At 53.8% G+C, this 22,867-nt stretch overlaps 1 protein-coding gene across 1 annotated transcript in view; it reads right to left on the bottom strand.

The window, feature by feature from the left end:
- PLEKHG3 (pleckstrin homology and RhoGEF domain containing G3) overlaps positions 1-8,412 on the bottom strand; it is a 15,026-nt gene extending 6,614 nt beyond the window's left edge. Inside the window, exons 1-13 of the mRNA XM_021718768.1 lie at positions 8,027-8,412; positions 7,229-7,326; positions 6,028-6,097; positions 5,381-5,427; positions 5,120-5,270; positions 4,915-5,046; positions 4,595-4,777; positions 4,368-4,460; positions 3,986-4,072; positions 3,820-3,853; positions 3,399-3,497; positions 1,109-1,147; positions 673-692 (exon numbers count right to left, since the gene is read on the bottom strand). Of these exons, the coding sequence (XP_021574443.1) occupies positions 673-692; positions 1,109-1,147; positions 3,399-3,497; positions 3,820-3,853; positions 3,986-4,072; positions 4,368-4,460; positions 4,595-4,777; positions 4,915-5,046; positions 5,120-5,270; positions 5,381-5,427; positions 6,028-6,097; positions 7,229-7,326; positions 8,027-8,371 (1,398 nt within the window). The 5' untranslated portion in view covers positions 8,372-8,412. The remainder of the gene's footprint in view (positions 1-672; positions 693-1,108; positions 1,148-3,398; positions 3,498-3,819; positions 3,854-3,985; positions 4,073-4,367; positions 4,461-4,594; positions 4,778-4,914; positions 5,047-5,119; positions 5,271-5,380; positions 5,428-6,027; positions 6,098-7,228; positions 7,327-8,026) is intronic.
- Between the last annotated feature and the right edge of the window lie 14,455 nt (positions 8,413-22,867).

Below are 22,867 nucleotides of genomic sequence, written 5' to 3' on the forward strand. Positions count from 1 at the left end.
CTCTGAGCCCGGGGGCTCTGGCCTGGCCCCCTTCTCGCTGCCTTCACGCCCTTCCAGATCCTCCAGAGAGACCTGAAAGGCCTGCTCCTCCTCCTCCTCCTCCTCCTCCACCACCTCTTCCTCTTCCTCTTGCTCCTCCCGGGCAGCACCGGCAGCCTCGGGCTGCAGGCCCCGCGTGCAGGGGGGCCGCCCCAAGTCCAGGAGGGCACCGGCGCTGCCTGCATGCTGTTAAGAGCACAAGCCCCTCGTGACGGGCCTTGTGGACAACCCCACCTCCTCCTGCAGGCCGTGGGGGCGGGGAGGCTTCGCGCAGAGAGTCACACCAGGACGCCCAGCCCTGGTCTCCACCGGGGTCCGGGAAGGAACGGGCACTCTTGTGGTGGGAGGGCTGTGGCCTGCTCAAGGACTCAGAAGCCCAAGAGTCGTGCCTGCCCGCCCCGGAAAGGGGGAAGTATGAGAGGACCCAGGCTGGGCAGGACACCGGCAGGGTGACCATCCAGAAAAAGGCACAGAAGGGCACCCAGGGCAAGGGCCATCTTATTTCCTCATGGCATGGAGCCTGGGCACAGCAGGTTGCTCGGTAGACCATGAAGGCAGAAGATGCTGGAGGCTGACCCAGGCAGTCCCACCCCCAGGCCCCTCCTCCCTGGCCCTGGTGCCCACAGGCCTTACCTTCATTCCTGCTGCTCTGGCTGCCAACACCACCACGGGTCCCCAGCATGGGGCAAGGGGAAGAGGACGGGAAGAGACCAATAAGCAGGAGAAAGAGCCTCTCTACAGCCCCTGGGGAAGGCCTGGCTGGGGGTTCCTGCTTCCCCGAACTCTTACTTCATTTCCTGGGCTTTCAAAGAAATGGCTGACAGAAAAGAAGCCCAGGGCCACAGAACACCGCAAGCCTATGCTGGGTGCCTGGTGCTCCCCAGGACAGGGTGCGAGACCTATGTGTGGGGGCGGGCTCAAGACCCCCTTCTCAGACAGCCAGGGTGAGGACGCCCTTGGGGAGGAACAGAGGCGGAGTCCCTTTTCTAAAGTTTTCTCCACAGCCCCCTGGCTGCTCCCTGTCCCCACAGGTTCCTTGGGAATGGCTGTCTGGCCCTCACACACTCACCTTTTTCATTCAGTTGCCTGAACAGGTGTCTGGTCGGCTCTGAGGAAGCAAGTGGGCAGGTCAGCACAGGCAGGAAACAGCCGCCCTGGCTCCATCCCAAGTACTCGGCCCCACCAGCCCATCACCAGCTCAAAGTCCACTCTGGCTTGGCCCCCGGCAGCCCCAGGGCCTCAGGAAGGCTGCCCTCCAGTGTCCCCGAGCCCTCACACTTACCCGAGGGGGCAGCAGGGCCCACCCAACTCAGGGACCTCTGCTGTGATCACCAGTCCCATGGGAACAGCACCATCCACAGGCCTTGCATTAGCACACCCACCCAGGGCCCACAGTGCAGGAGCCATAGGAAGGGCACTGAGCCCCACGCTGCCCCCTTCTGACTGACCAGCCATCCTGGAGGTCCCTGGATGTACCTCAAGCCCCTGTGTGCCCGGCAATGAACACATCAGCACCTTCGTTGCACCCACTGCCAAGCCCCTTCTCAGCACCCCGGCTGGAAGCAGAGGTTGCATCAGACTTTATACGGCCCTTAAGGCCTGGCATCTCGAAGCCTCGCTGACCATGGGGGAGCGCTGCCCAGTTGGACGGGGGGTGACCAGGCTCTGGGGACAGGATACGAAACATGTCCATTAGACAGATGGTGTCATCATCTTGTACCCCAGCCTTTCCGGGAACAGATCTGAGATGTGGGGGGTGGTGAGGATGCTGTCTCAAGGCACAGTTCTAGAGAGCCTTGGCCTCAGCCTCTCACCGTCCTTGCCCAAATGGTGTCAGGCAGAAGGCCAGGGACGGCCATGATTTTCTAGAAACTAGGAGCCAGAAGGCAAGTCTACAGACATCTCCTAGCCGTTCCTTGGCAGGAAAGCCTACCAAAGAACCTCTTTTCCCCGAGACATGCATGCACACACAGCATACACACTGTCTGCAGCAATGTAAGTACACACCTAATTGCTTTAAAAGTGAGAAACAGAAAATGCTGTTTCATTTTAAATCTCCTGAGTCCCTTGGATAGCTCAAGTTTTCTTTGCTTTTTTTGGGGAACAGTTTTGTTGAGATATGATTCACATACTATACACTTCACCCATTTAAAGTGCAAAATTCAGGCTGGGTATGGTGGCTCATGCCTGTAATCCCAGCACTTTGGTTGGAAGGCCAAGGCAGGTGGGTGGATTGCTTGAGGCCAAAAGCTTGAGACCAGCCTGGGCAACACAGTGAGACCTCATCTCACAAAAAATAAAAAAATTAGACGGGCATGGTGGCACATGCCTGCTCCTCGGAAGGCTGAGGCAAAAGGATCGCCTGAGCTCAGCAGGTCGAGGCTGCAGCGAGCGGTGATCGTGCACTGTACTCCAGCCTGGGCAAGAGTGAGACCTCAACTGAAAAAAAAAAAACCCCAAAATCCACCCAGGGCAACACCAAATAATACAAAAACACAAAAGCTTTCCAGAGCCCACCTGGCTCCACCTTCTAGAAGGCCAAAGCCCACAAGTCAATCTACACAGGCATTCAGAGGATCCACAGTCAAACCCCAACACCCTTATGGATCCAAGCCAGGACGCTGTTCTGTCACTCTAGAATCTTTCTCTTCCCGGGTCTTTAGCACAATTCTCACCCTAGCTCCCACCTCAGGTATCCAACTGGCAGGCACCTGGCTTAAACCAGGTCTGTCCCTGGGCCTCAGGCTGGGCAGCAGTGAAAAAACAGACATAGAAAACACACACATTTGTCACTACAGAGCTGAGAATAAACACAAGGTTTTCCCTTTTTAAACAGACGATTCATTCCAATAATCCAAGCACACGATGGTGAGTCCAGTCATGACAGAAAACCAGGAGAGGAAAATGGAACTTTTTCCTGAGACCCAAAGTCAATATTTCCTGTCTGGGTTTGGTGCCACTTGACGTCTAACTGGTTTTCCTCATGTCCTGCCCCTGCTCTGTCGTTCCAAGACTAGGCTGAGGACCATCCACGATGTCTGAGTTGCTCCTGACTGACTTGGTGTCCTGAGTGGCCCATATGGGAGGGAGCCAAGGCCCGAGTGAGCACGTACTCCCAGGACCTTGGAAAAGGAGAGTTGCCTATCCCTGGTGGGCAGCAAGGATCCGGACATGTCTGGTCAGGGCAGCAGGAGCACTGGGAGGGGACCTGCCACACACATGTCCCTCCACCCTCCTTCCTGCCCTTTCCTGCAGTTTCTGGAGAGGTGAGACCTCAGCCTGGGACATCACCGCAGATGGTCCCCAGCCCAGTCAAGGGTCTGATGAAAGGCCTCTTGCTCCCACAGCCCTTCCCTTACCAGACTGCCGGCGCCCCTGGCGCACGTGGGTGGACACCTCATCCTGGGAGGACCAAGCCTTCTTCAGCCGCTCTGGACTGTAGCGGTACCGATTGGGATCTGCACCCAGGAGAGAGGTGATCAGGCTTCAGGGTCCCAGGCGGCCTTGGCCTAGACCCACCCCATTCCTGGCCACACCTCTACACCCACCCAGCTCCCAGGGCCAGAGGACTCTAGAGCTCCCTCTGGCTTTCCTCTGGGGGCTTCAGGCACTGAGAGTCCCACCCCTTAGCAGAAGCTGGCCCCCAACCCTGGACAGGAGCACCAATCCCTTCCCCACCCTCCCTGCTCCTAGAATAAAAGTATCTGGCAAAGCAGGATTGTAGACTGACCCAGCCTCACAAGCAAGTAGGGAAAAGTAGGCAGCAAATGGTACACTTACAATAGGAATCCATTTCCAAAATGGCTTCCTTGGCCTGGAAGGGAAGGAAACCCACCTAGTGACTACCTCGCTGTGTTCCATGCTTCTCATGCTCACAGGACCCACTGATACCCGCTGTGGCGGGCCCCAGTGGACCCTCTAGAGCTGCCCCTGCGCCCGAACTCACCTTCTGGGGAATGGTGGCGTGGTGGTTCTCCAGGATGAGTCTCTTGATGTGGTGTGTCCAGTTCCGTTTCTCCTCCACTGTCTTGGCCTGAGGGGACCCAAGGGAAAGGGCCCCGGGTTATTAGCACGGGCCTAAAGCTGGCTAGCGTGGGGGTGCTTCTGCCCAGGGTGAGGGAAGAGGTGGAACGAGGGGCTGTGCTGGGGCCAATGCAAGGTTCACCTGATCCTCACCATACCCTGAGAGGCACCTGCAATGATCCCCCTGCTTTATAGATGGAGACACTGAGGCACAGGTTAGCCAGGTGGGCAGAAGAGTGGGAGTGGCGTGCAGGAATCCCCCGGGTGCCCTGTTCCCCGGCCCTTGTGTCCCGCCCAGCCCTCACCTGGATGCTGTACTGCTGTTTGCTGTGCTTATAGTGGGTGACGGTGAAGCACAGGGAGTCTCTGGTGCTTTCAATCAGCATTAGGGAGGAGCACTGGGGGCAGAGGGAGAGGCTGGTCAAGCACAATAGTCTGGGGAAGCAGAGAGCCATCTCAACAGGATGGCACTGGGGAGCCTGGGGCCCCTGGGGAGGGAAGAAGCTGGTGGGGGCGATGGGCAGCTGGTTACCGGGATGTGACCCTTGTAGACAAAGTGATCGCCTCGCTTCTTGGTGATGAGAAGCGTCTTGTCAAAGAGGAAGAAAGTCCTCTCATTGCGCACACGGTGCACGCGGAATGTGCCCTCCAGGACGAGTTCTCCATACGTGGTTAGGTCTGGCCCTTTCCAGTTGATGAGCAGTGACTGAATCTCCTACGGCAGGGAGGCCCCAGGCCCTGGGGTCAGGCCACCAGGGCCCCAGGAGGCTCCCCCAGGACACCGCCCATCAGCCCATCCCAGAAGGCGGCACTCCCCCTCCCAAGCCCCACCCCCTGGCAGCCCCAGGGCACCTGCAGCCGGACTGCGTGCTCGTGTCTCCTCTTCATGTCATTGATGTACCAGGCCACGCAGGTCATGGTGTCGATGGCATCCTCCACCACCTCAAAGCCCTCCTCTTCTTCATCGAAATGCTTGGCGATCTCCTGTGGGGGAGACGGGGGTTCAGGCACCCCTGCCCTCCCCTCGCACTGGGCGCTGGTGAGGGCCTCCAGCTACCTGGAGCAGCAGGTGGTACTTGAGGATGCGCTGCACAGGCTTCAGCAGGTAGGAGCCCAGGGGCAGCGAGTGCTGCAGCAGCTCCTGCCGGTCCCGGAAGAACTTGGCCTGCTGCTTGTCCCGCATGCACTCCGTCAGTGCAGCCACCGAGCTGGGGGTGGGGGTGGGAGGAGAAGGGCTGTCACCACCTGGGAAGGGCCCGGATGGGGGGTCTCCAGCCTCACCAGTTGGCTCTGCCTCCCCCTCACCCCAGTTACTCACTTGGGGTAGTTGTTGCAATACTGGGTGTAGATATCAAACTCTTGGCTCTACGGAGAGACCGAAAATCTATTTCAGGGAGAGTCCCACTGGATTATGAAGAGGGTGGTGCCAAAGGGGCCCCCAAGCACACTTTGTCTCCCCTTCCCCCAAGGGCCTGCAGATCCATCTTTTTTTTTTTTTTTTTTTGAGCCAGAGTCTCATTCTGTCACCCAGGATAGAGTGCAGTGATACAGACATGGCTCACTGAAGCCTCAACCCCTGGGCTCTAGTGATCCTTCTACCTCAGTCTCCTGAATAGCCAGGACTACAAGTGTGCACTACCATGTCTGACTACTCTTTTAACTTTTTGTAGAGATGAGATCTCACTATGTTGCCCAGGCTGGTCTCGAACTCCTGGGCTCAAGCAATCCTCCCACCTTGTCCTCCCAGAGTGCTGGGATTACAGGTGTGAGTCACTGTGCCCGGCTGCCTACAGATCTGTCCTTGTTCTTGTCTAGTACATCCCATCCACCAGCAGCCCTGGCCCCACCCCAGGACACCCTTCACCATAACACCTGGCATTTCCCCTAGAAAGGGATCCCCGGGATTCTTATGTGGGAAGCTGCCGACAACGCAGAACAAGAGGGTAAGAACCCGGCCCTTCTTACCCTCTCCACAAAGCAGCTGGCCACAGCTACAGGGTCACAATCACAGCTGTCCAGGTCTCTGAGTAGCTGGCTGGGGGAGAGGAGAGTGGCCACTGCACCCCCACAGTCAGAGGACACAGAGCCCCCTCACTGCCCTCTTCCCAATCCTCTAGGCCCAGACTCCCAGCTAGCCCCGTGTCATGCCAGAGTTGGGGCTTCCACCCTCAGAGACAGCCCTGTCCCAAGTGGTAACCACAGAAGTATCCGGCACCACTGCAGAGACAGAGGCCAGGGAGATCCATGGGTTCAGCAAGCAGAAAAGGAAGAGAGGCCCCAGTACCCACCTTGGGAGGGGACACGGCTCCTTGGCAGGCAGGAGTCAAACACACAAAGGCCGAGATTAAAAGGGGCAGGGTCGGGGGGGGTCCAGCAAAGGAACCACGACTCCCAGAAGAAAGGACACAGGGAGAGACAGGTGGATCGCCCTTGTTTTTCCAAGGGGCTGCTGTAGGACACTCTAGAAACAGTGCTCCCTGCCTCCTCCATCTATGTGCCTCCTCTTCTCCTATCTCCCACCCCCAGCCTAAGCCCTGCCTGCGCCCTGCCCTTCTAGACCTCTCTGGGTCACACAGCCGAGGTCCCTCTGCCCATCTTCAGGGACCTGGAGTCAGACTGACCCTGTCCCATCAATGCTGTCCCCTCAAGCTCTGCTCCTCCCCAGCAATGCCCTTTCCCTGGGGAGTCTGTGGTCCCCAGGCAGCAGACTCAGGCCTCTGCCCTGAGATGGCCCCTGGCCAGGCCTTGTCCAACCTCCCCAATTGGTCTTGCCCAGGCTGTGCATTCCACAAATAGATCAGATCGTCTCCAGGGATCCCTGACCTTCCCTTGGGGTCAGTGGGAGAGAGGAGAAGAAATTAAGAGATGTGCAAGCAGAAAAGGAAGAGGAGACAGATAGACAAAAAAGCCACCTGCAGGGGACAGCTTCATGTGCCAGGGGCCAGCAACCCCCTGAAGCTCGACATGCATAGACTCTTAAATCATAACCCACGCCCCTCCACATCCACCGCAGGGCACAGGGATGGACCACCCTTCCTCATCCTCGGAGATCAGGCACTGAGCCTGCGTCATAGCCAGCAAGTCCAGAGATATCCAGGGCTCCTCCCTAGGCCCTGAGGTGGGCTTCGCAGGCAGAACATGGTGAGTGTCCAGCCCATCCACATACCTGTTCAGTGCATAGATGTTTTCTATGTTCCCAAAGAGGGCACTGACTTGCTCAGGCTTCAGCAGCCCGGGTGTGTCGATGATCTTCAACAGGTAGTCCTGCCGGGGACTGGCAGTCAGAACGCGCCCCTGTCATGATCCTGCCATCCCCCCACCCCCAGCCATGCCTCATTTCTGCACTGCCGTGACACCCCTTCACAGATGTCACTCACTGTGCTGGGTTGGGCAGTGTCCACCCAAAACTTCATATCCACTTGGAAACTTAGAATGTGGCCTGATTTGGAAAGAGGGTCTTTGCAGAGGCCATTAGTTAAAGATCTCAAGATGACATCATAAAGAACTCAGGGGGGGCAACCCCTTCAGTTCTCCTCCCACTGTGGGAGCTTTTCCGTCCTTTCAATAAATCCTGCTTTCAAAAAAAAGAACTTAGGGAAGGCCTAAATCCAATGACTGGTGTCCTCTTGAGCGGAGAGGACACAGAGACAGACAAAGTAGGTCGCTCGAGTCCAGGAGTTGGAAGCTGCAGTGAGCGATGATCGCGCCACCACACTCCAGCCAGGGCAACAGAGCAAGACCCAGTCTCTAAAAAATAAATGAATACGGAAGCGTGAGGAATCAACAGCTTCCACAGGGCAGGTGAGTGAGGCCTGGAGACCCGAGGCCTCCCCACTACACCATGGGATAAAGATCTGCTGAGAGTTTGCCTTCCTGGGGTGAAAACGGGGTTATGCCTGAAAGCCAGGCTGCCAGAGGGCCCAGCCCAGGAGCAGGCAAGACAGCGGGTGGGCCCAGCCCTCACCTCCACGATGCTGCGCAGATCCTGCACGTACATGCGCTCCGTCTCCACGATCTCCCGCACCACCCGGCCCAGGTAGCTGAGCTTGTGGTGTGCGGAGCCCGCGGCCGCCCGATGGTTGAATGGCGACAGGGGCCCTTTCCTGTTCAGCCAGCTGCTGGAGTTGTTGCTGTTGGGGGCGTGCCGGCCTCTCGGGGAGCCGTTCTCGGCAGGAGGCTCAGGGGCCCCGGCCTCCTCCATGGCACCGCGGCTGTCACGAGAGGAGCCTGACGAGGAGCTGGTGGAGGTCAGGCTCCCCGGCCGCTCCTGGCTCTGGCTGCCGGTGTGGGGGGAGGCGGACACGGGCATCCTGGCATTGCTGCCTGGGGAGGGCACCCCAGGGAGATTCTGCAGCAAGACAGACAGACAAGGGTCATCCTCTGAAGGCCCACAGAAACCGACAGGAAGGGCGGCTGCTGGGGCCGGGGGAGGGCCGGGTGGGAGGTTAGCATTTAATGGGTGCAGAGTTCAGTTTTACAAGATGGAAAAGGCTTTATGGACAGATGGCGGTGATGGTTGACAACGATGTGAATGTCCTTATTGTCACTGAGCTATACACTTAAAAACAGTTAAGATGGGCCAAGGCTGGAGGATTGCTTGAGCCAGCCTGGGCAACACAACAAGACCTCGTCTCTACAAAAAAATTTTTTAAATGAACTGGGCATGGTGGCACACACCTGTCGTCCCAGTTACCAGGGAGGTTGAGGTGGAAGGATCAACTGAGGTCAGAAGCCATGATCGTGCCACTGCACTCCAGTCTGGGTGATAGAGTGAGACCCCGAGTCAAAAAAAAAAGCTAAGATGGTAAATTTTAGGTTATGACTATTTTACCACAATGAACAAAACAAAACAAAACAGACTCCCGGAAGGCTGAGCCCTCAGATTCTGTGAGCACTAACAAGGGTGCCCAGGTCAATCTGCCAGTGCGTGATCCAGGTGCCTTGAGGACTTCACAGCCTCATCCCACTGCTCAGGCAAAGCACTTAGACTCTCAGAGCCTCAGCCGCGCCACTGCAAAATGAGGATGGATACGCCTACCCCAGGGCTGTGTCAGGATGAAGTGACCCACGGTCTTTAGGGCTCTGAGCATGGTGTGAACCATCAATACGGGGATGCCCACAGGTAGCTGTCAAGCAGCACCACCCAGGTGCCCACCTCCCTGGGCCCGTGCTGGGGTCACTGCACAGGGATGGGCAAAGATTCAGCTCTTAAAAACGTGAAGACAACACGCATACCTGAGGGGGAATATTTTCCCCAGGACTGCAAACCCATAGCTTCGCCACAAATCTGAAACCTCTGGCCCCACCCCAGTACCTGGTACCGAACCCCCTGACTCACCCTAGATCCCAGCAAATTCCCAGGGCTGAGCTACTGGTGAGTCTCTGTAAGCTCCCTGGCACAGGGCATAGAAGAGGGCAGGAAACTGCACCCAGGTAAGACAGATGGGGCCTCAGGTGGACTTTACTCCCTGAGCAGCTGATGCGGCTCCCAGGCAGACCCACCTAGAGCGGCAGGGGGGTTGGGAGGGGCGAACCTACTTCAGGCTGTGGCCTTTGGGAAGGACAGGGACACCCACACCCACTCCATAGGAGCAGAGCTCACCAATGCCACGTTCCAGAATGCACATTTCATTACTATCGCCATAGGAAACAAAAGCGCTCCTGGGCGTCTCTCTCAACCCCACTGACCCAAGTCTACTAGACAGTCACAGGTAAGGGGCAGAGGCTTGAACTACAAGAAGATTCTAGAAGCTGCTATCACTCTTGTACCTGTGGCACTGGCCCCTGGGAACCAGCACTCTAGGGTCTCTGGCTTTTGCAAATGTGGTTCTCTCACCTCGGTATTACTTCCTCCCAACCCACCCCATGACAACCAACCCATGTAACTTACATCTAACCTTCAGGTCTTGGATTAGACGCCACCCCCTTTAAGAACCCTCTCATATCATCCAAACCTGGGGAACCTCTTATAGTTTGCCAGGGTTTTCCCAACTGTGGCACTCCTGGGAAATACCGTGACTAGCTTAAGGACCCTGTCCAGGTGCGGTGGCTCACGCCTGTCATCCCAGCACTTTGGGAGGCTGAGGCAGGAGGATTGCTTGAGCCCAGGAATTTGAGACCAGCCTGGGTAACATAGCGAGACCCTGTCTCTATAAAAAAATTAAAAATTAAAGGAAAAGAAAAAGAACCTCCAGACCTGCTTACCACCCACCATTAGCCCAGCTGGGACCCTCCTGAGCAGAACCCAGCGCTTTGTCACTGCATCTCACTGGGGAAAGTCACCTCTGAGGTGCTCTGCCTGAGGCTCTGGTTTTGTAGACGGGGACGCAGTGGCAGTGCGCAACGCAAGGAGGACTGATTCACAGGATCACACCGGTGAACCTCTTTGAGCTGCTCAGAGGAGAGCCCCTGGGAGTGGCAGTGCGGCTCTCTCTCCCTCCTCAAAAGAGCCTTTACAAGGAATGAGCTGCCTGCCCACAGAAACAGAGCCGCAGGACCAGCCAGCAGGGCAGCGCAGCGCCATGTCATCCCAGCACACAGACAGACAAAGGCCCACACCCCACCATAGCCCTTAACCCTCAGCCCTGTGGCACTCTGGTGACCCTCACCCTCCCCATCCCAGCAGCACAACTGGAACAATGGGGCAGGGACTTTTGGCCTAAGACCTTTCCCAGATCAGACCTGGGGTTGGTCAGCTCCTCTGGGGACACAAATGGAAAAGGCCCAAGTCCCAAATGGGTTTCACAGCCAGCCAAGGTCACAGCCTGAGAGCAGGGGATTAGTCACAGTCCTCACCCCCACCCCAACCCCAACCAACACAGCATCAGGGAGATTTGTCTCCAAAGGGGACCTTCTGAGGGGCCTTCCCTGGGGGGTCCACTGCCAGAGCGGGCAGGCAACACAAGCACATTTCAAGTCCAGAAACAAAAGCACCTTTTCTACTTGGGGAAGTGGTCTCTGGTTGAGCACAGCTGCCAGTCTGCAAACTACGCTCACAGTTTGAAAGCAGAATCCATGCCCAAATCCCTAGGGCTAAAACAAAGCATAACCCATCCAACTTCTAAAATGCCCTAAGTGCTATACACACATTAAAGTCACTTATCCCTGGTAACAACTCTACAAGGTGGGTCCGATTATCACCCCCATTTTACCAGTGCAGACACGGAGGCCACAGAAGCAGGAAGTGGGAGAGCTGGGATTTGAACTCAGGCACTCAGACTCCAGAGTTCATGCCCCCCTGCCCACTACCTCCCTAATGAATTTCACACCAGCCAGGCCACAAGCAAAGGATTAGTCACAGCCACGGCTTCGCTTCGGCATAAACTGAAGGGGACATACGAAGATTTGAGGGATTGGGGCTCACAACATGACACTCCAAAGGACGGAGTGATCAGATTCCTTATGGCTATTTCTGGACCTGCAGCTATGTGACCTCTCTGGTCATTTACTCTCCCATCGGAACCACATGACAAAATACAGATTCCAAAGGATCGCAGGCCATGGGTGAGCAGGAAGAAGGGAAAAAGCGTGAGGTCACCAGGACCAGACTGTCCATTTCTGGGATGGCCAAAGAACCCAGACCCCAAGAATGGGAGGGCTGAAGGACAAACGGGATGGTGGGAACAGGGCGGGGCACACAGGCAGTGTCCAGAGGCTCCAACCAATTGCGACAGGTACGAGACATCACCCGCAACTTGAGTGGATCCAGCCCTAAGAGAATGATCAGACCATGATATGGCTGCAGCTCAGAGTCCCACAGCACGGCTGAGGTCCTTGCCCACGTGCTCCCTAGGAAGGGCCCCCTTTTCTTTCCCACCTGTTGAGCATTACCCCGTGCTGTAAGAATCCCTCCCCCCAAGCCAGCATGGAAGACCCCATCTGCTAGGGAAGCCAGAGCTCAGAGGAGGCAGCGATGAGGCTGACAGCAGCCAAACCCTCCCACGCCCACCCCATCCTCACACACCCTGTTCTCCAGTTCCCCCGCACATCTGTCTTTCAACTTGAGTCAACACAACCTGTCATCCATCAGTGAATCAGTCGTCTAGAAAACTCTATCTCAGGTACTACACCTGTGGAACCCTCTTTGACAAGGTCCCCGAAGACCTCTCTTGCGGATGGGACTAAGAAGCAGCTCATCCTCGCACTTTAAAGGGTTCAGAGACAGGAGAGGAAGAGAGATGGGTGTCTTTTCTTTGTAAATTTAAACGTGGTTCACACCCTTCCTCCACCCACACCTGTCCTGACTACCCAGCCCCACCTCTGGAGGGCCTTCCCGAACATCCACAGGTAAGGAGGCAGGCAAGCTACAGCAGGCCCTTGGGTTCCCAGCACAGCCATCTGGGCCTCATCCTCCCCTCCTCGCCACACCTCAGCACCACACCCCAATCTGACCCAACAGAAGAAAAATGGCATGCCCTTATAGCCCACAACTGCGTTGGAATTCTGTCCCCAGGCCTTCTGTCACGGAGATAACGGGACCCTGCTCCTTTCCGGCCCCACAGGGCCACTCACTGGGAACCTTCTGGAACTCTGCATCTCTGGTCCTGGGGAACCCCCAGGAATCAGCCCCCCTCCCTCCCAGGCCAGTGAGCTGAGAAAAAGGCAGGAGAGGGGGAAGGGACATTTGGGGGTGAACCCTCTGGTGGGTGGGCACACCAGTGACTCCCCAGAAAACATTCTGATTCTTGTCATCCTTTCACCCATGGCGCTTCACCCCATACCTCAGAAGCAGAAACCGCACAGCACCACACCTGCTTTGGGAGTGGACAGAAAAGAAGCTGGGGGGGTTCCCCAGGACAACTGCTACAAAGGCCCCAGTGGGGGAAGAATCCACCGGGCACTCGCACATTGGGAAGGTCCTTCCTCGGGGACGGCGTCTATGCAGTTCTCGGGCAGGGGCCTTCATCTCTCAACCACATCATCTCCCAGACACCCCAGAGGCTCTCAAAACCAGGGCCTTCGACCTTCCCCAGAACAAGCCCCCAGTTCCATTTCCAGAATCTCCTCAGAAAAGTGACAAAAGGAAGCAACAGAGAAAAGCTGCAACCTTTCCAGACAGGCAGGGTGGGCAGCACCATGAACTTCCACAGAGAGCCTGACAGGTAGTGAAGTCATCTGGCTATGCTCTTGCCTGCAGTTAGGCACCGCCTGGGCTACCCCACTCCAAACTGTCCCTGGCAGAGGCCCAGGACCTTCCTGGGTCGTTCTCACTGTTCTCCCCACCCTAGGGGCTCTCCCTGGGGAGAGGAGCCCCCCCCTCCAGAGCATCTGGCTCTTTTTCCCAGCAGTTTCCTCACTCTGACCCCTCCCTTCCCTCCTGGAGACACAGGGGCCCTGAGCGACCAAAGAAAGCTGGAGAGGAGGCTCCCTGGGGAGTTCCCTCTGTGCTCAGTGAGCAACGTGACTGTCCGCAGAGCTGTGCCAACAGTGTGACCAAGCTTTCTGGGCCACCCAAGCCCAGCCCAGCCAGCTCAATTTCATTTTCCCTCGGGAATCCACTCCCCCCACCAAAGAGCAGCAAGACCACAGCTGCCAAAAAGGAGAAGGATTGCGGTTGTCTTGCCGGGAGCCCGCTTACCCGGACTTCTCGGGGCCTACAGGCTCAAGTCCAGAACACTCCCCCGGCCTGGCACTGGGAGGGAAGGAAAGCCTGCAGCAGAGGGAGGGCCGTTCACCCACACCCCACAGTTCCCACCTCTCTACAACCCCCACATTTGCTCATGTTGCTCAAACCCAGAATGTGTCCTCAGACACATTCTGCCTATGCAAATTTAGCCAAATCACCTCCTTCAGAAAGGCCTCAACATTTTCAATACCTCTCTGCATATACACTGCTAGGGGCTGAATAACATTCACCTCCCCTCCAACAGGATATCTATAATCTAACCCTCGAAACCTATGAATCTATGAATGTCACCTAATGTGGCAAAAAAAAAAAAATGTGGACCTTGCAGATGTACTCAAATCAAGGTTCTTAAAATGAGGTTACCCTGAATTATCTGGGTGGGCGTGATGAAATTATAGGGTCAGCCAGCAGTTTATGTGACTGACAAAAGCAATGGGATAGAGAGGAGCCCGGGGATGCTACGCCGTTGGCTTTGAAGATAGAAGAAGGGCGCCAAGGATCCGGGTCGTCTCGGGAAGCTGGAAAGGACACAGAAACAAATTCTGCCCTGGACTCCCTCCCTGCAAGGGACAAAGCCCTGTAAACCAAGTCTGACTTCTGCCCTCCAGAACGTTAAGACAACAAATGTGTGTTCACTGAAGCCACTAAGTGTGTGGAATTTGTTATAGCAGCAACGGGCAACTAATACACTCCTTTGAACTCTAGTGACCTAGTGTCGCACACCGGTCTTGGGGCTTGATATGTGTGAGTGTTTCTTCTGGACCAAAGAGGGAAATCCAGTGGGCAGGGCTTTCTTCCCCTACCTTTCTGGCACCAGGTGATCGTAAATACCTGCTGGAAGGACTGCAGGATGGTGCCTGGAGCCTTCTCACTGCTCACAAGGTCAGGAAAAAGGTAAACAGTGTTTGAGGTCAAGACCAAAGCCAGTTCCTCCTAGACGGGTGCATTTCCATATTAGTCACTGCTGGCAAGTTCCCAATCAGCCAAGAAACACTGGGGTCGGTGACTGCTCATCCACCTGGCAGTCCCACCCTACTTGGCCCCAGACAAGGGGGCAGAGCAGGGCACAGCTGCCCTGCCAGGTCACATACTAAGTGACCAGCCCCAGGAGACTGGGAGGAAGGAGAAAGTGGCCAAGTTCAGGAAAGGGACTGTGGTGACCAAGTCTCCCTACAAATACCCCAAGAAAAACCAGCCCAGCAGGAACATACACACATACTAAAGCCAAGAGAGTGTGATTACTGTTGATTCTAAATTGCTGTTGCTCACAGCCAGGGCAGGTCACCTCGACTTCCAGCACGACTTGTCACTATGCAGGGAAATGACACAATGTCCCCAGAAAACGGAGCAGCCAAAGCAAGCCCTAAAAGGCAGTGCCAGAAACTCCCCTGGCAATCACAGACAGATCCAAAGCTCTCGGAGTCCCCACTTCTGCCATCTCTAGGTCAAGAAGGCTCCCACAGCCACTAGCTACAGCCAGCAAAATTCAGGGTCCCAGCCCTGCATCTTCTCAGCCCCAACCCTCTTCAGGGGCTGCTTGTTTTGAGGCCCTCTGAGCTGTAGGGGAAGCTGCAAAAGGAGGAACAGCCACCCCTTCAGAGCTCCAGCATTTACTAATGTTTCAGGTTCAAAGTCATTGGGGAATCTCAGTAGGAACCAAGCGGAACCGAAAGGACCCCATCAGGGCGCTCTGCTTCCTCAGCAGAGAACAGAATTTGCACAGACATGATGGGGTTAAGTGCAGTCAACTCAAGCACAGGCTTTAAGACCTAGCTTGAATGCCAGTTCCTCCACTTTCCCTGCTGTCTGTCGCCTTGGGCAACTCACGTGACCTCCCAAGCTTCAAGGTCCTCAACAGTGAAAGTGCCCAGCTCACTGGGTTGTCTCCAGGACAAAGGCAGTACACGTGAATCTGTGCACATCTGACATCAATGCAGTAAGCCCACCAAGAATGGTGGTGGTGGTGGTGGTGGTGGTGATGGTGATAATGGTGAATGTCACAAGGGGAACCCCAAAAAACCTGGAATTTATTTATTAAAAATTATATATTCATTCTTACATGTTTAAACTTCCATCACCTTCAAAGGACTTTCCGTTAGATGTAATACACCTATCAAGATGCTTTTAACACTGCTCAAAACAGTTCCTGAACTCATCAATTTTTATGCCTTTGTAGTGCTTTTACTGTTTTTGGTTTCGCCTTTTCCACATTGGCAAAATGTTTCCCTTTGAGGACATTTTTCATCCTGGGAAACAGAAAAAAGTCACTTGGGATGCGACTGAATGAATAGGGAGGGTGGGGCACAGGGGTCATGCTGGTTTTGGTCCAAAACTGCTAAGCACTCAGTGTGGTATGGGCAGGTGTGCTCATAAGTCACCCATCATGATATGGACAACGTGTAGAAAAAACTCCAAAAAAAATTCACTGAAGCTAAATGCAGCTTCTCACAACAACATTAGCTGGTCCACTGATGCCAATGGGTTTGTAGAACACCTCCCTAGTGGGGAAGGAAGACCGTACTACCAGGGGCCTACTCCCCAAAAAGATAATTCTGGGGTTTGGGGGTCCCCCTCGTATTTCTTCCACAAACACCAGGACAAGAGATTGTTCTGACTTGTACCTAAATTTCTGACCCATATCTCAAACTAATTGCAAAGGTACAAGTGAAACTGGGTGACCCAGCATGACCCAACCCTCATCCACCTCTGTGTTTACCTGTCCTTCCTCTATGATCTCAACATTGATATGGACCACGATCGTCTGAGGGCAGACACAGAGCAATTAAGCTGGAAAAGAAAAACCGTCTGATGCTCATACCCAATAGAAAGTCAAACTGAAAGTGGACTATGCATGAGTCAGAGTCCTGCTGCTACAGCAGATGGGGCAGTCCCTCCGGGTTTCAGGGAAGAGAGGGCATGGGCTGGCCAGGAGCTGAGGAGGAACAAACAGGGTGCCACAGGCCTGAGTGAAATAGGGGAAAAGTAAAAGAATGTGTATGAAAGAACTACGCCAGCATGCCCCAAAGCCACTCCAGCTCTACTCCTAACCCCTGGGGGACAAGGAGCATGCCAGCCGCTTCTTGTGCCTCAAGGGTGACTCTGATTTGAGGCTAACACTAATTCACTTTCCTACCTAAGTTGTAGCTCCAGGATTCACTTACCAAGCACCTGCTTCGCACAAAGACATCATGGAGACTTGTGGGAGAGAAAAGGACCAATCACACACAGACCCTGCTCCCAAGAGCTTTGTGTTGTTCCATTAGGAGAGATAGGACTCATGCATCCACAACCAAAGGAGGTAGCGAGTGCAGTCATGATCATCAGGGGAGTTCAAGACCGCCTGCAGCTTGGGAATCCTTACACACTTCAGAGCATGATGTGAGTGAGGCCCGGGGGATATGGCTGTGAATAAGACACTGTCCCTGTCTTTGAGGAACTCTAGAAGGAAAATGGCTGTATAAACAAGACTATTCACAAAGCAGTGCCTTGAGTGCTCATATAAAGGTATGTATAGATAAATGAGACTAACAGTAGAAGGAGCCGCTAGTACCACGTGGGGGACCAAGAAGCTTTCTAGGAGGTGACATGTTAGCTGAGTCATGAACGATGAGTAAGCTTTTATGCGGTGCAGGTAAAGAAGAGACCTGAGGGCATCTGATGCAAAGGCAACAGCATATGGGAATGAGAATCCCGAAAGGACCCGGACCATCCCAGGACCTGGGCACCTGGCAACAAGAGGTTCCTAGGCCAGAAGGCAGGCCAAGGACAGATGGAAGGGACCTGTGTAGCTTTCTGGGAAAACGATACTTCGAAGCCAGGTCTGGAGGAACAACTACCCAGGCAGGTGGAAACAGCGCTCCATGAGGCGAGTTGTGGGAATGTGCCCCACAAAGGCACTGTCAAGAGTGTTCAGGAAGAATGCAGAGGCCCAGGCAGATGCCGGCTTTTCATGAGAGCTTCAAGGAGGAGAGAGGGACCGAAGCAATACCGGCTAGAAAAAGGGATGAGATCGGCTCCACCCCACGTGGTGGGGAAAGGAATGAGGCTCCAGATAAATGCGAAGAGACGGAACTCCCCATAAATTAGCTTCTAGGAACAGGAAGAGAACACCTACTCTAGACAGCTGAGATGCCTGCCAGTTTCTGAATGCAAGGAATCTCCCACTGGGATTTCAGGCCAGCAGCTCTCAACTGGGCTGGGGGAGAGGGTAGTGTGCGTCTCACCCCCCCCCAAGGGTTTTTACCTTCCCCAGATTCTCACGTTCCCTTCCCAAGTATGTCAGAATGAGAGGCAAGGCCGCTAGCAGGGCAGCTCCCCCAACCACAACTCCCTTCCCAATCGTAAGCATGAGCCTCCAGACCCAGAAAGGTATGACGATGCTCCCTGGCCTTCCCATTCCTCAGGCCTCAGTTTCCTGGGCACTACAGCAAGGGAAGAGCTCCAGCAAACCCTCCTGGCTTCTGACCTTGGGCAGGGTGCCTGACCCGGGGGAAGTCAGAAAAGGGGATTTCCCAGGATTCACACACAAGTGTAATTCCCAAAGGCACCCAACAGGGCCTCACAGGCTCCCCTTGCAGAGCCCAGGAGGCCCCTCCCCACCCACAGCATCTGCCCCCAACACTCATCCCCCATGCTCCCTCCTCTTCTAAGGGGCCTCACCAGAGAGGCCTAAGAAACTCATCCAACCAGTTCCCGGGTAGGGGAGAAGGCTTGCTCTCTCAGCTGGGAGGCTCCCTAGAACAGAATTCAGACAGGTGGGGGGCAGTGCCACCAAACCCTGGTGCTGGGGTGCACGCAGATGGGGAGGCACAGCCCAGGCAGGAGAGTCTACTCCTGAAAAGTGATGCCTCGATTCGGGGCAGCCATCTACCCCCGACCTCCCTGCTCCTGCAGCCGGGAGCTGCAAAAGTGGGGGGCAAAGGAGTAGGGGTCCAGGGCCCACCAGGGAGGAGACAGGGTGGGGGAAGAGCCTCCTCTCAACTGCTCTGACAGCTGCTGCTTGATTTGATCCGAACAACCACTCTCTGTGGATTCTGGGAAAAGGAAACTTCAGAAAGAAGTAGATTAACTCTGGTTGTTGTATGTGTGTATGCAGGGTCCTCCAAGTCTTTCTCTCACTACCCAGCTCTGAAAGTTCACACCAAGACCTTCGGAAGCTGCCTGGCAGAACCACTGCAGTCACCTCAGAAAAGCACACAGGACTGTACCCTAGAACCCAGTCATGATCAAAGAAGGGCAGCTGCTTCACCTGCTGCCGGCATGGCCCACTGTTTCTAAGGCCCAAGGAGGAAACCTGCTTTTTGTCCCAAAGTCCTTGGCTGGGGGGTTTCCCGGGGGGAGTCTGGCAAGGCTCAGAGGCCTGGGGTTGAGAGGGGGCCCCCATCAAACCCACGGGTAGCCCCTGGCCTGGGCCCAGCGGGTACCTACCGCTTTCCTCAAAAGGGCTCCCATCTGGGCGCCGGGAGGCCTGCGAGGGGCCAGGCGGCTGCATCCTGCCCACCGGCAGCCCAGCAGTTAACAGGTTTGGGGCTGCCACCAACAGCCTCGGGAATTAAAGCGCCCGCCGCCTCCTGCAAACCCCGGCAATAAGCGCCCTATTCAGAACTAGTTCCGCGTGTGGGTCATACTTTCTGCATTTCTCTCATTCCTGATGGCTGGGGGCCTCCAGCACAGGAAACAAGGCTTCTCACTACAACTCTGCGGGTCCCTGCGGGTGAAGACTCAGGCCACAGCCTCAGGAGATGACTGTCACAGGTTGAGGACCTGCAAATACCTCCAGCATTTAAGGGCATGGGACACTAACTCTGCAGGAAGTCACAGACTGAAGACTCCAGAACAAAGTCAGATCATTCACCAGCACAACAATACTCCATTTACACAGCATCTCCCCCATCCCAGGTCTTCCAGGCCCAGGATAATTAACCCTTCTGTCCTTCCAACAGCGGGGCAGAAGGGAAGGGAAGGTGGCCATCAGGTATTATTATCTGTTTATAGATCAGGAAACCGAGGCACAATTGGCTCCCCAAATGCCCGCCTGAAATAATCTCAGCTAACATTTATTAGGGTGGACCAGACATTGTACTATACACACTTTCTACGTAATCTCCTCACCACACTCACGTGCCCACGGTCAGACAGGTAAGGGGGAAAGCCAGGGTTTGCTGGCATCCTCGAGGCCCGTGCAACACTCCCACGGGGACCAAGGGAGGAAGCCAAAGAAGCCATCTCTCACCCCCCAGCGTGGGAATGCCCTCGGGCACATTTTATCCTTTTACAAGTAATGCCTTGCTCAGAACAAGTTCCTAAACCATGGGGCTGCCTCAGAAAAGGCCAAGACAGACTCACCTGGGAATTCCTAACTCACTTGCAGAGGCCTGCAGAAATGGCGGCACATGTGACTAGCAGAAGACAACCCGAAGGCACAAGCCTTCCTCCTACACACTCTCTCTCTCTTTCTCTCTCTCTCTCTCAACAGGGGCAAGGCTCCTCAGGTGTCTGTTGGGAGTGTTCTGTCACAGTAACTCAATTACAACCTCCTGAAAGTAGGAACCAGGTCTTCCGGGGTTGGTGCTCTCTTTCCTAGTCTTCTGGCACTCAAAGCCCTACTTCTGATTTTGGCCACTGTATAAAAATGCATCAGAAGAAGTCAGAAGCCCACAGGATGGATAATATTCTTAGGACTCTTAAAGGAGAAAAAGGGCCGGGCACAGTGGTTCACATCTATAATCCCAGTACTTTGGGAGGCCAAGGTGGGAGGATTGCTTGAGCCCAGGAGTTCCAGACCAGCTTGGGCAACATAGGGAGACCTCATCTCTGTTTTAAAATAATAATAATAATAAAAGGCATCTGCAGTGAAGGCACTGATAAAGGCTTGAGAAGGGAAGCCCAAGTTGTTTGTCTCCTCTCTGTTGCCAAGTAGAAGCCACCTGGGCCTCAGTTTCCTGTCAAGCACATACCCGGCCAGATGAAAACTCCAGAGTCAAGGCTGAGACAACTTCCCTGTAAAAAGACTACTCAAATTCACTCACATTTATGAACAGTATAAACCATATGACAGGTGCTGGGGACATGGCAGGGAAAAAGACAAATCCCTGTTCTCCTGGCACTTCCCTTCCAGTGGGGAAAGAAGTACACCAAAAGGGTAAAGAGGAATGTGTTTCTGGAGCATGATAAGTGCTATGAAGAAGACAGAGCAGGGAACAACGAGTGGCCTGGGGGATGGGACTATCACTAGATAGGCTGGCCCAGGAAGGCTTTAAGGAGGTGACTCCAAGCCAGGCAAGGTGGCTCATGCCTGTAATCCCAGCACTTTGAGAGGCTGAGGCAAGAGGATTATTGCCTGAGCCCATGGGTTCAAGACCAGCCTGGGCAACTTGGCAAGACCTTGTCTCTACAATAAATCAAAAAAAGTAGCTGGGCATGGTGGCACACGCCTGGGCATGGTGGCTCAGGATCTCCTGAGCCCAGCACTTTGAGTGGCCGTGAGTGTGCCACTGCATTCCAGCCTGGGTGACAGAGTGAGACTCTGACTCAAAACAAAACAAATAAAAGGAGGTGACTCCTGAATAGAGAGAGGAGTATAGTTAAGAGCAGCCAGACAAGCAAAGTCCTAGAGGATCAGCCTTCCAACAATAGTCTCCTCTACCCATCTTGGTCATCCACTCACAGGTGTGATATACCTAGAGCTTATCAATACCAGTAAGTGCGCACTTCTAAAATATATTACTTTAAAGCATCCCACTCTCTGGAACCATTGAAGAGAAACGCAATAAGAAGAATTTCAAGTCAAAGAAAGAAAGAAGCCATCACAAAGGAGACAGAAAATGGAACTAGAAAGAAAAGAAAAAAAAATTAAATGCTGTGTGTAGAACTTGGAAAAAAAAGAAAAAAACCTGCAAGAGACTTTAAAAGATGAATACTTAAAATGACTGGAAAAATAAATAAAAACCATAATAAAAGTACAACATAGTATAGAAACAGGCCGATGAGAAAAAAAATACTAAATAAAAATGAAATATTTAATATTGAAATGTAAAACCCAATCATTAGATTAAACAGAAATTTAAACACAGCTAAGGAGAGAATTAGTGGAATGAAAGATAAACTGAAGAAATCATTCTGGGTCAGGCTCGATAGCTCAGCCTGTAATTCTAGCACTTTGGGAGGCCGAGGCGAGTGGATTGCCTGAGTCCACGGGTTCGAGACCAGCCCGGCCGACTTGGCAAGACCTTGTCTCTACAATAAATTAAAAAAAAATTAGCCAAGCATGGTAGCACGCACCTGTAGTTCTGGCTACTTGGAAGGCTGAGGCGGAAGGATCACCGGAGCCCAGGAGGTCGAGGCTGTGGTGACAGGGAGCATGCTACTGCACTCCAGTCTGGGTGACAGAGTGAGACTCCAACTCAAATACAAACAAACAAAAAGAAACCATTCTGAATTCAGCTCAAAGAAATAAAATTAAAAAGTATGAACATCCAGAGGCTTAGAGGTTCACAGGAAGAAAAAAGAATGGGAAAGGTGCATAATTCAAAAAGGTAATGTACAGAGATTTTTCAGAACTGAAGATAAACATTAGTTCTCAGATGAAGGCACACACATCATGTTAAATGTAAAATGAGCCCACATTTAGGCATGTTGAGTATAAATAAAGAACACCACAGACAAACAAAAATATTATCCTAAAGGATTATAAGGAAAAGTCATTAACAATTATATGCCAATGAATTATATAACTTTGGTGAAACAGACAAATTCCGGTTGGGCACAGTAGCTCAAGCCTGTAATCCCAGCACTTTGGGATACTGAGGTGGGAGAAATGCTTGAGTCCAGGAGAATTGCTTGAGACCAGCCTGGGCAACAAAGCCAGACCTCGGTTCTATAAAAAGTAAAATAATTAGCTGGGTACAGTCGTGCGCTCCTGTAGTCCCAGCTCTTTGGGTGGCTGAGGCAGGAGGATCACTTGAACCCAGGAGTTCAAGGCTGAAGTAACCCTATGACTGTGCTATTGCACTTGAGCCTGGGTGACAATATTGAGTTAGTAATTTTTAAACTTCCAATACAAACATGCCCTGGGCTACATGACTTTCCTGGTAAAGTCTACCAAATGTTTAAAAAAGAATACTATTAATACCAAGTCTTCACAAACTCTTAAAAAAAAAAAAAAGGAGGAAACACTTCCCA

This window comes from Carlito syrichta, unplaced genomic scaffold (genome assembly GCF_000164805.1).
Source record: "Carlito syrichta isolate Samal-C Ts95f unplaced genomic scaffold, Tarsius_syrichta-2.0.1 Scaffold313438, whole genome shotgun sequence".
In the NCBI taxonomy this organism is placed as follows: Eukaryota; Metazoa; Chordata; class Mammalia; order Primates; family Tarsiidae; genus Carlito; species Carlito syrichta.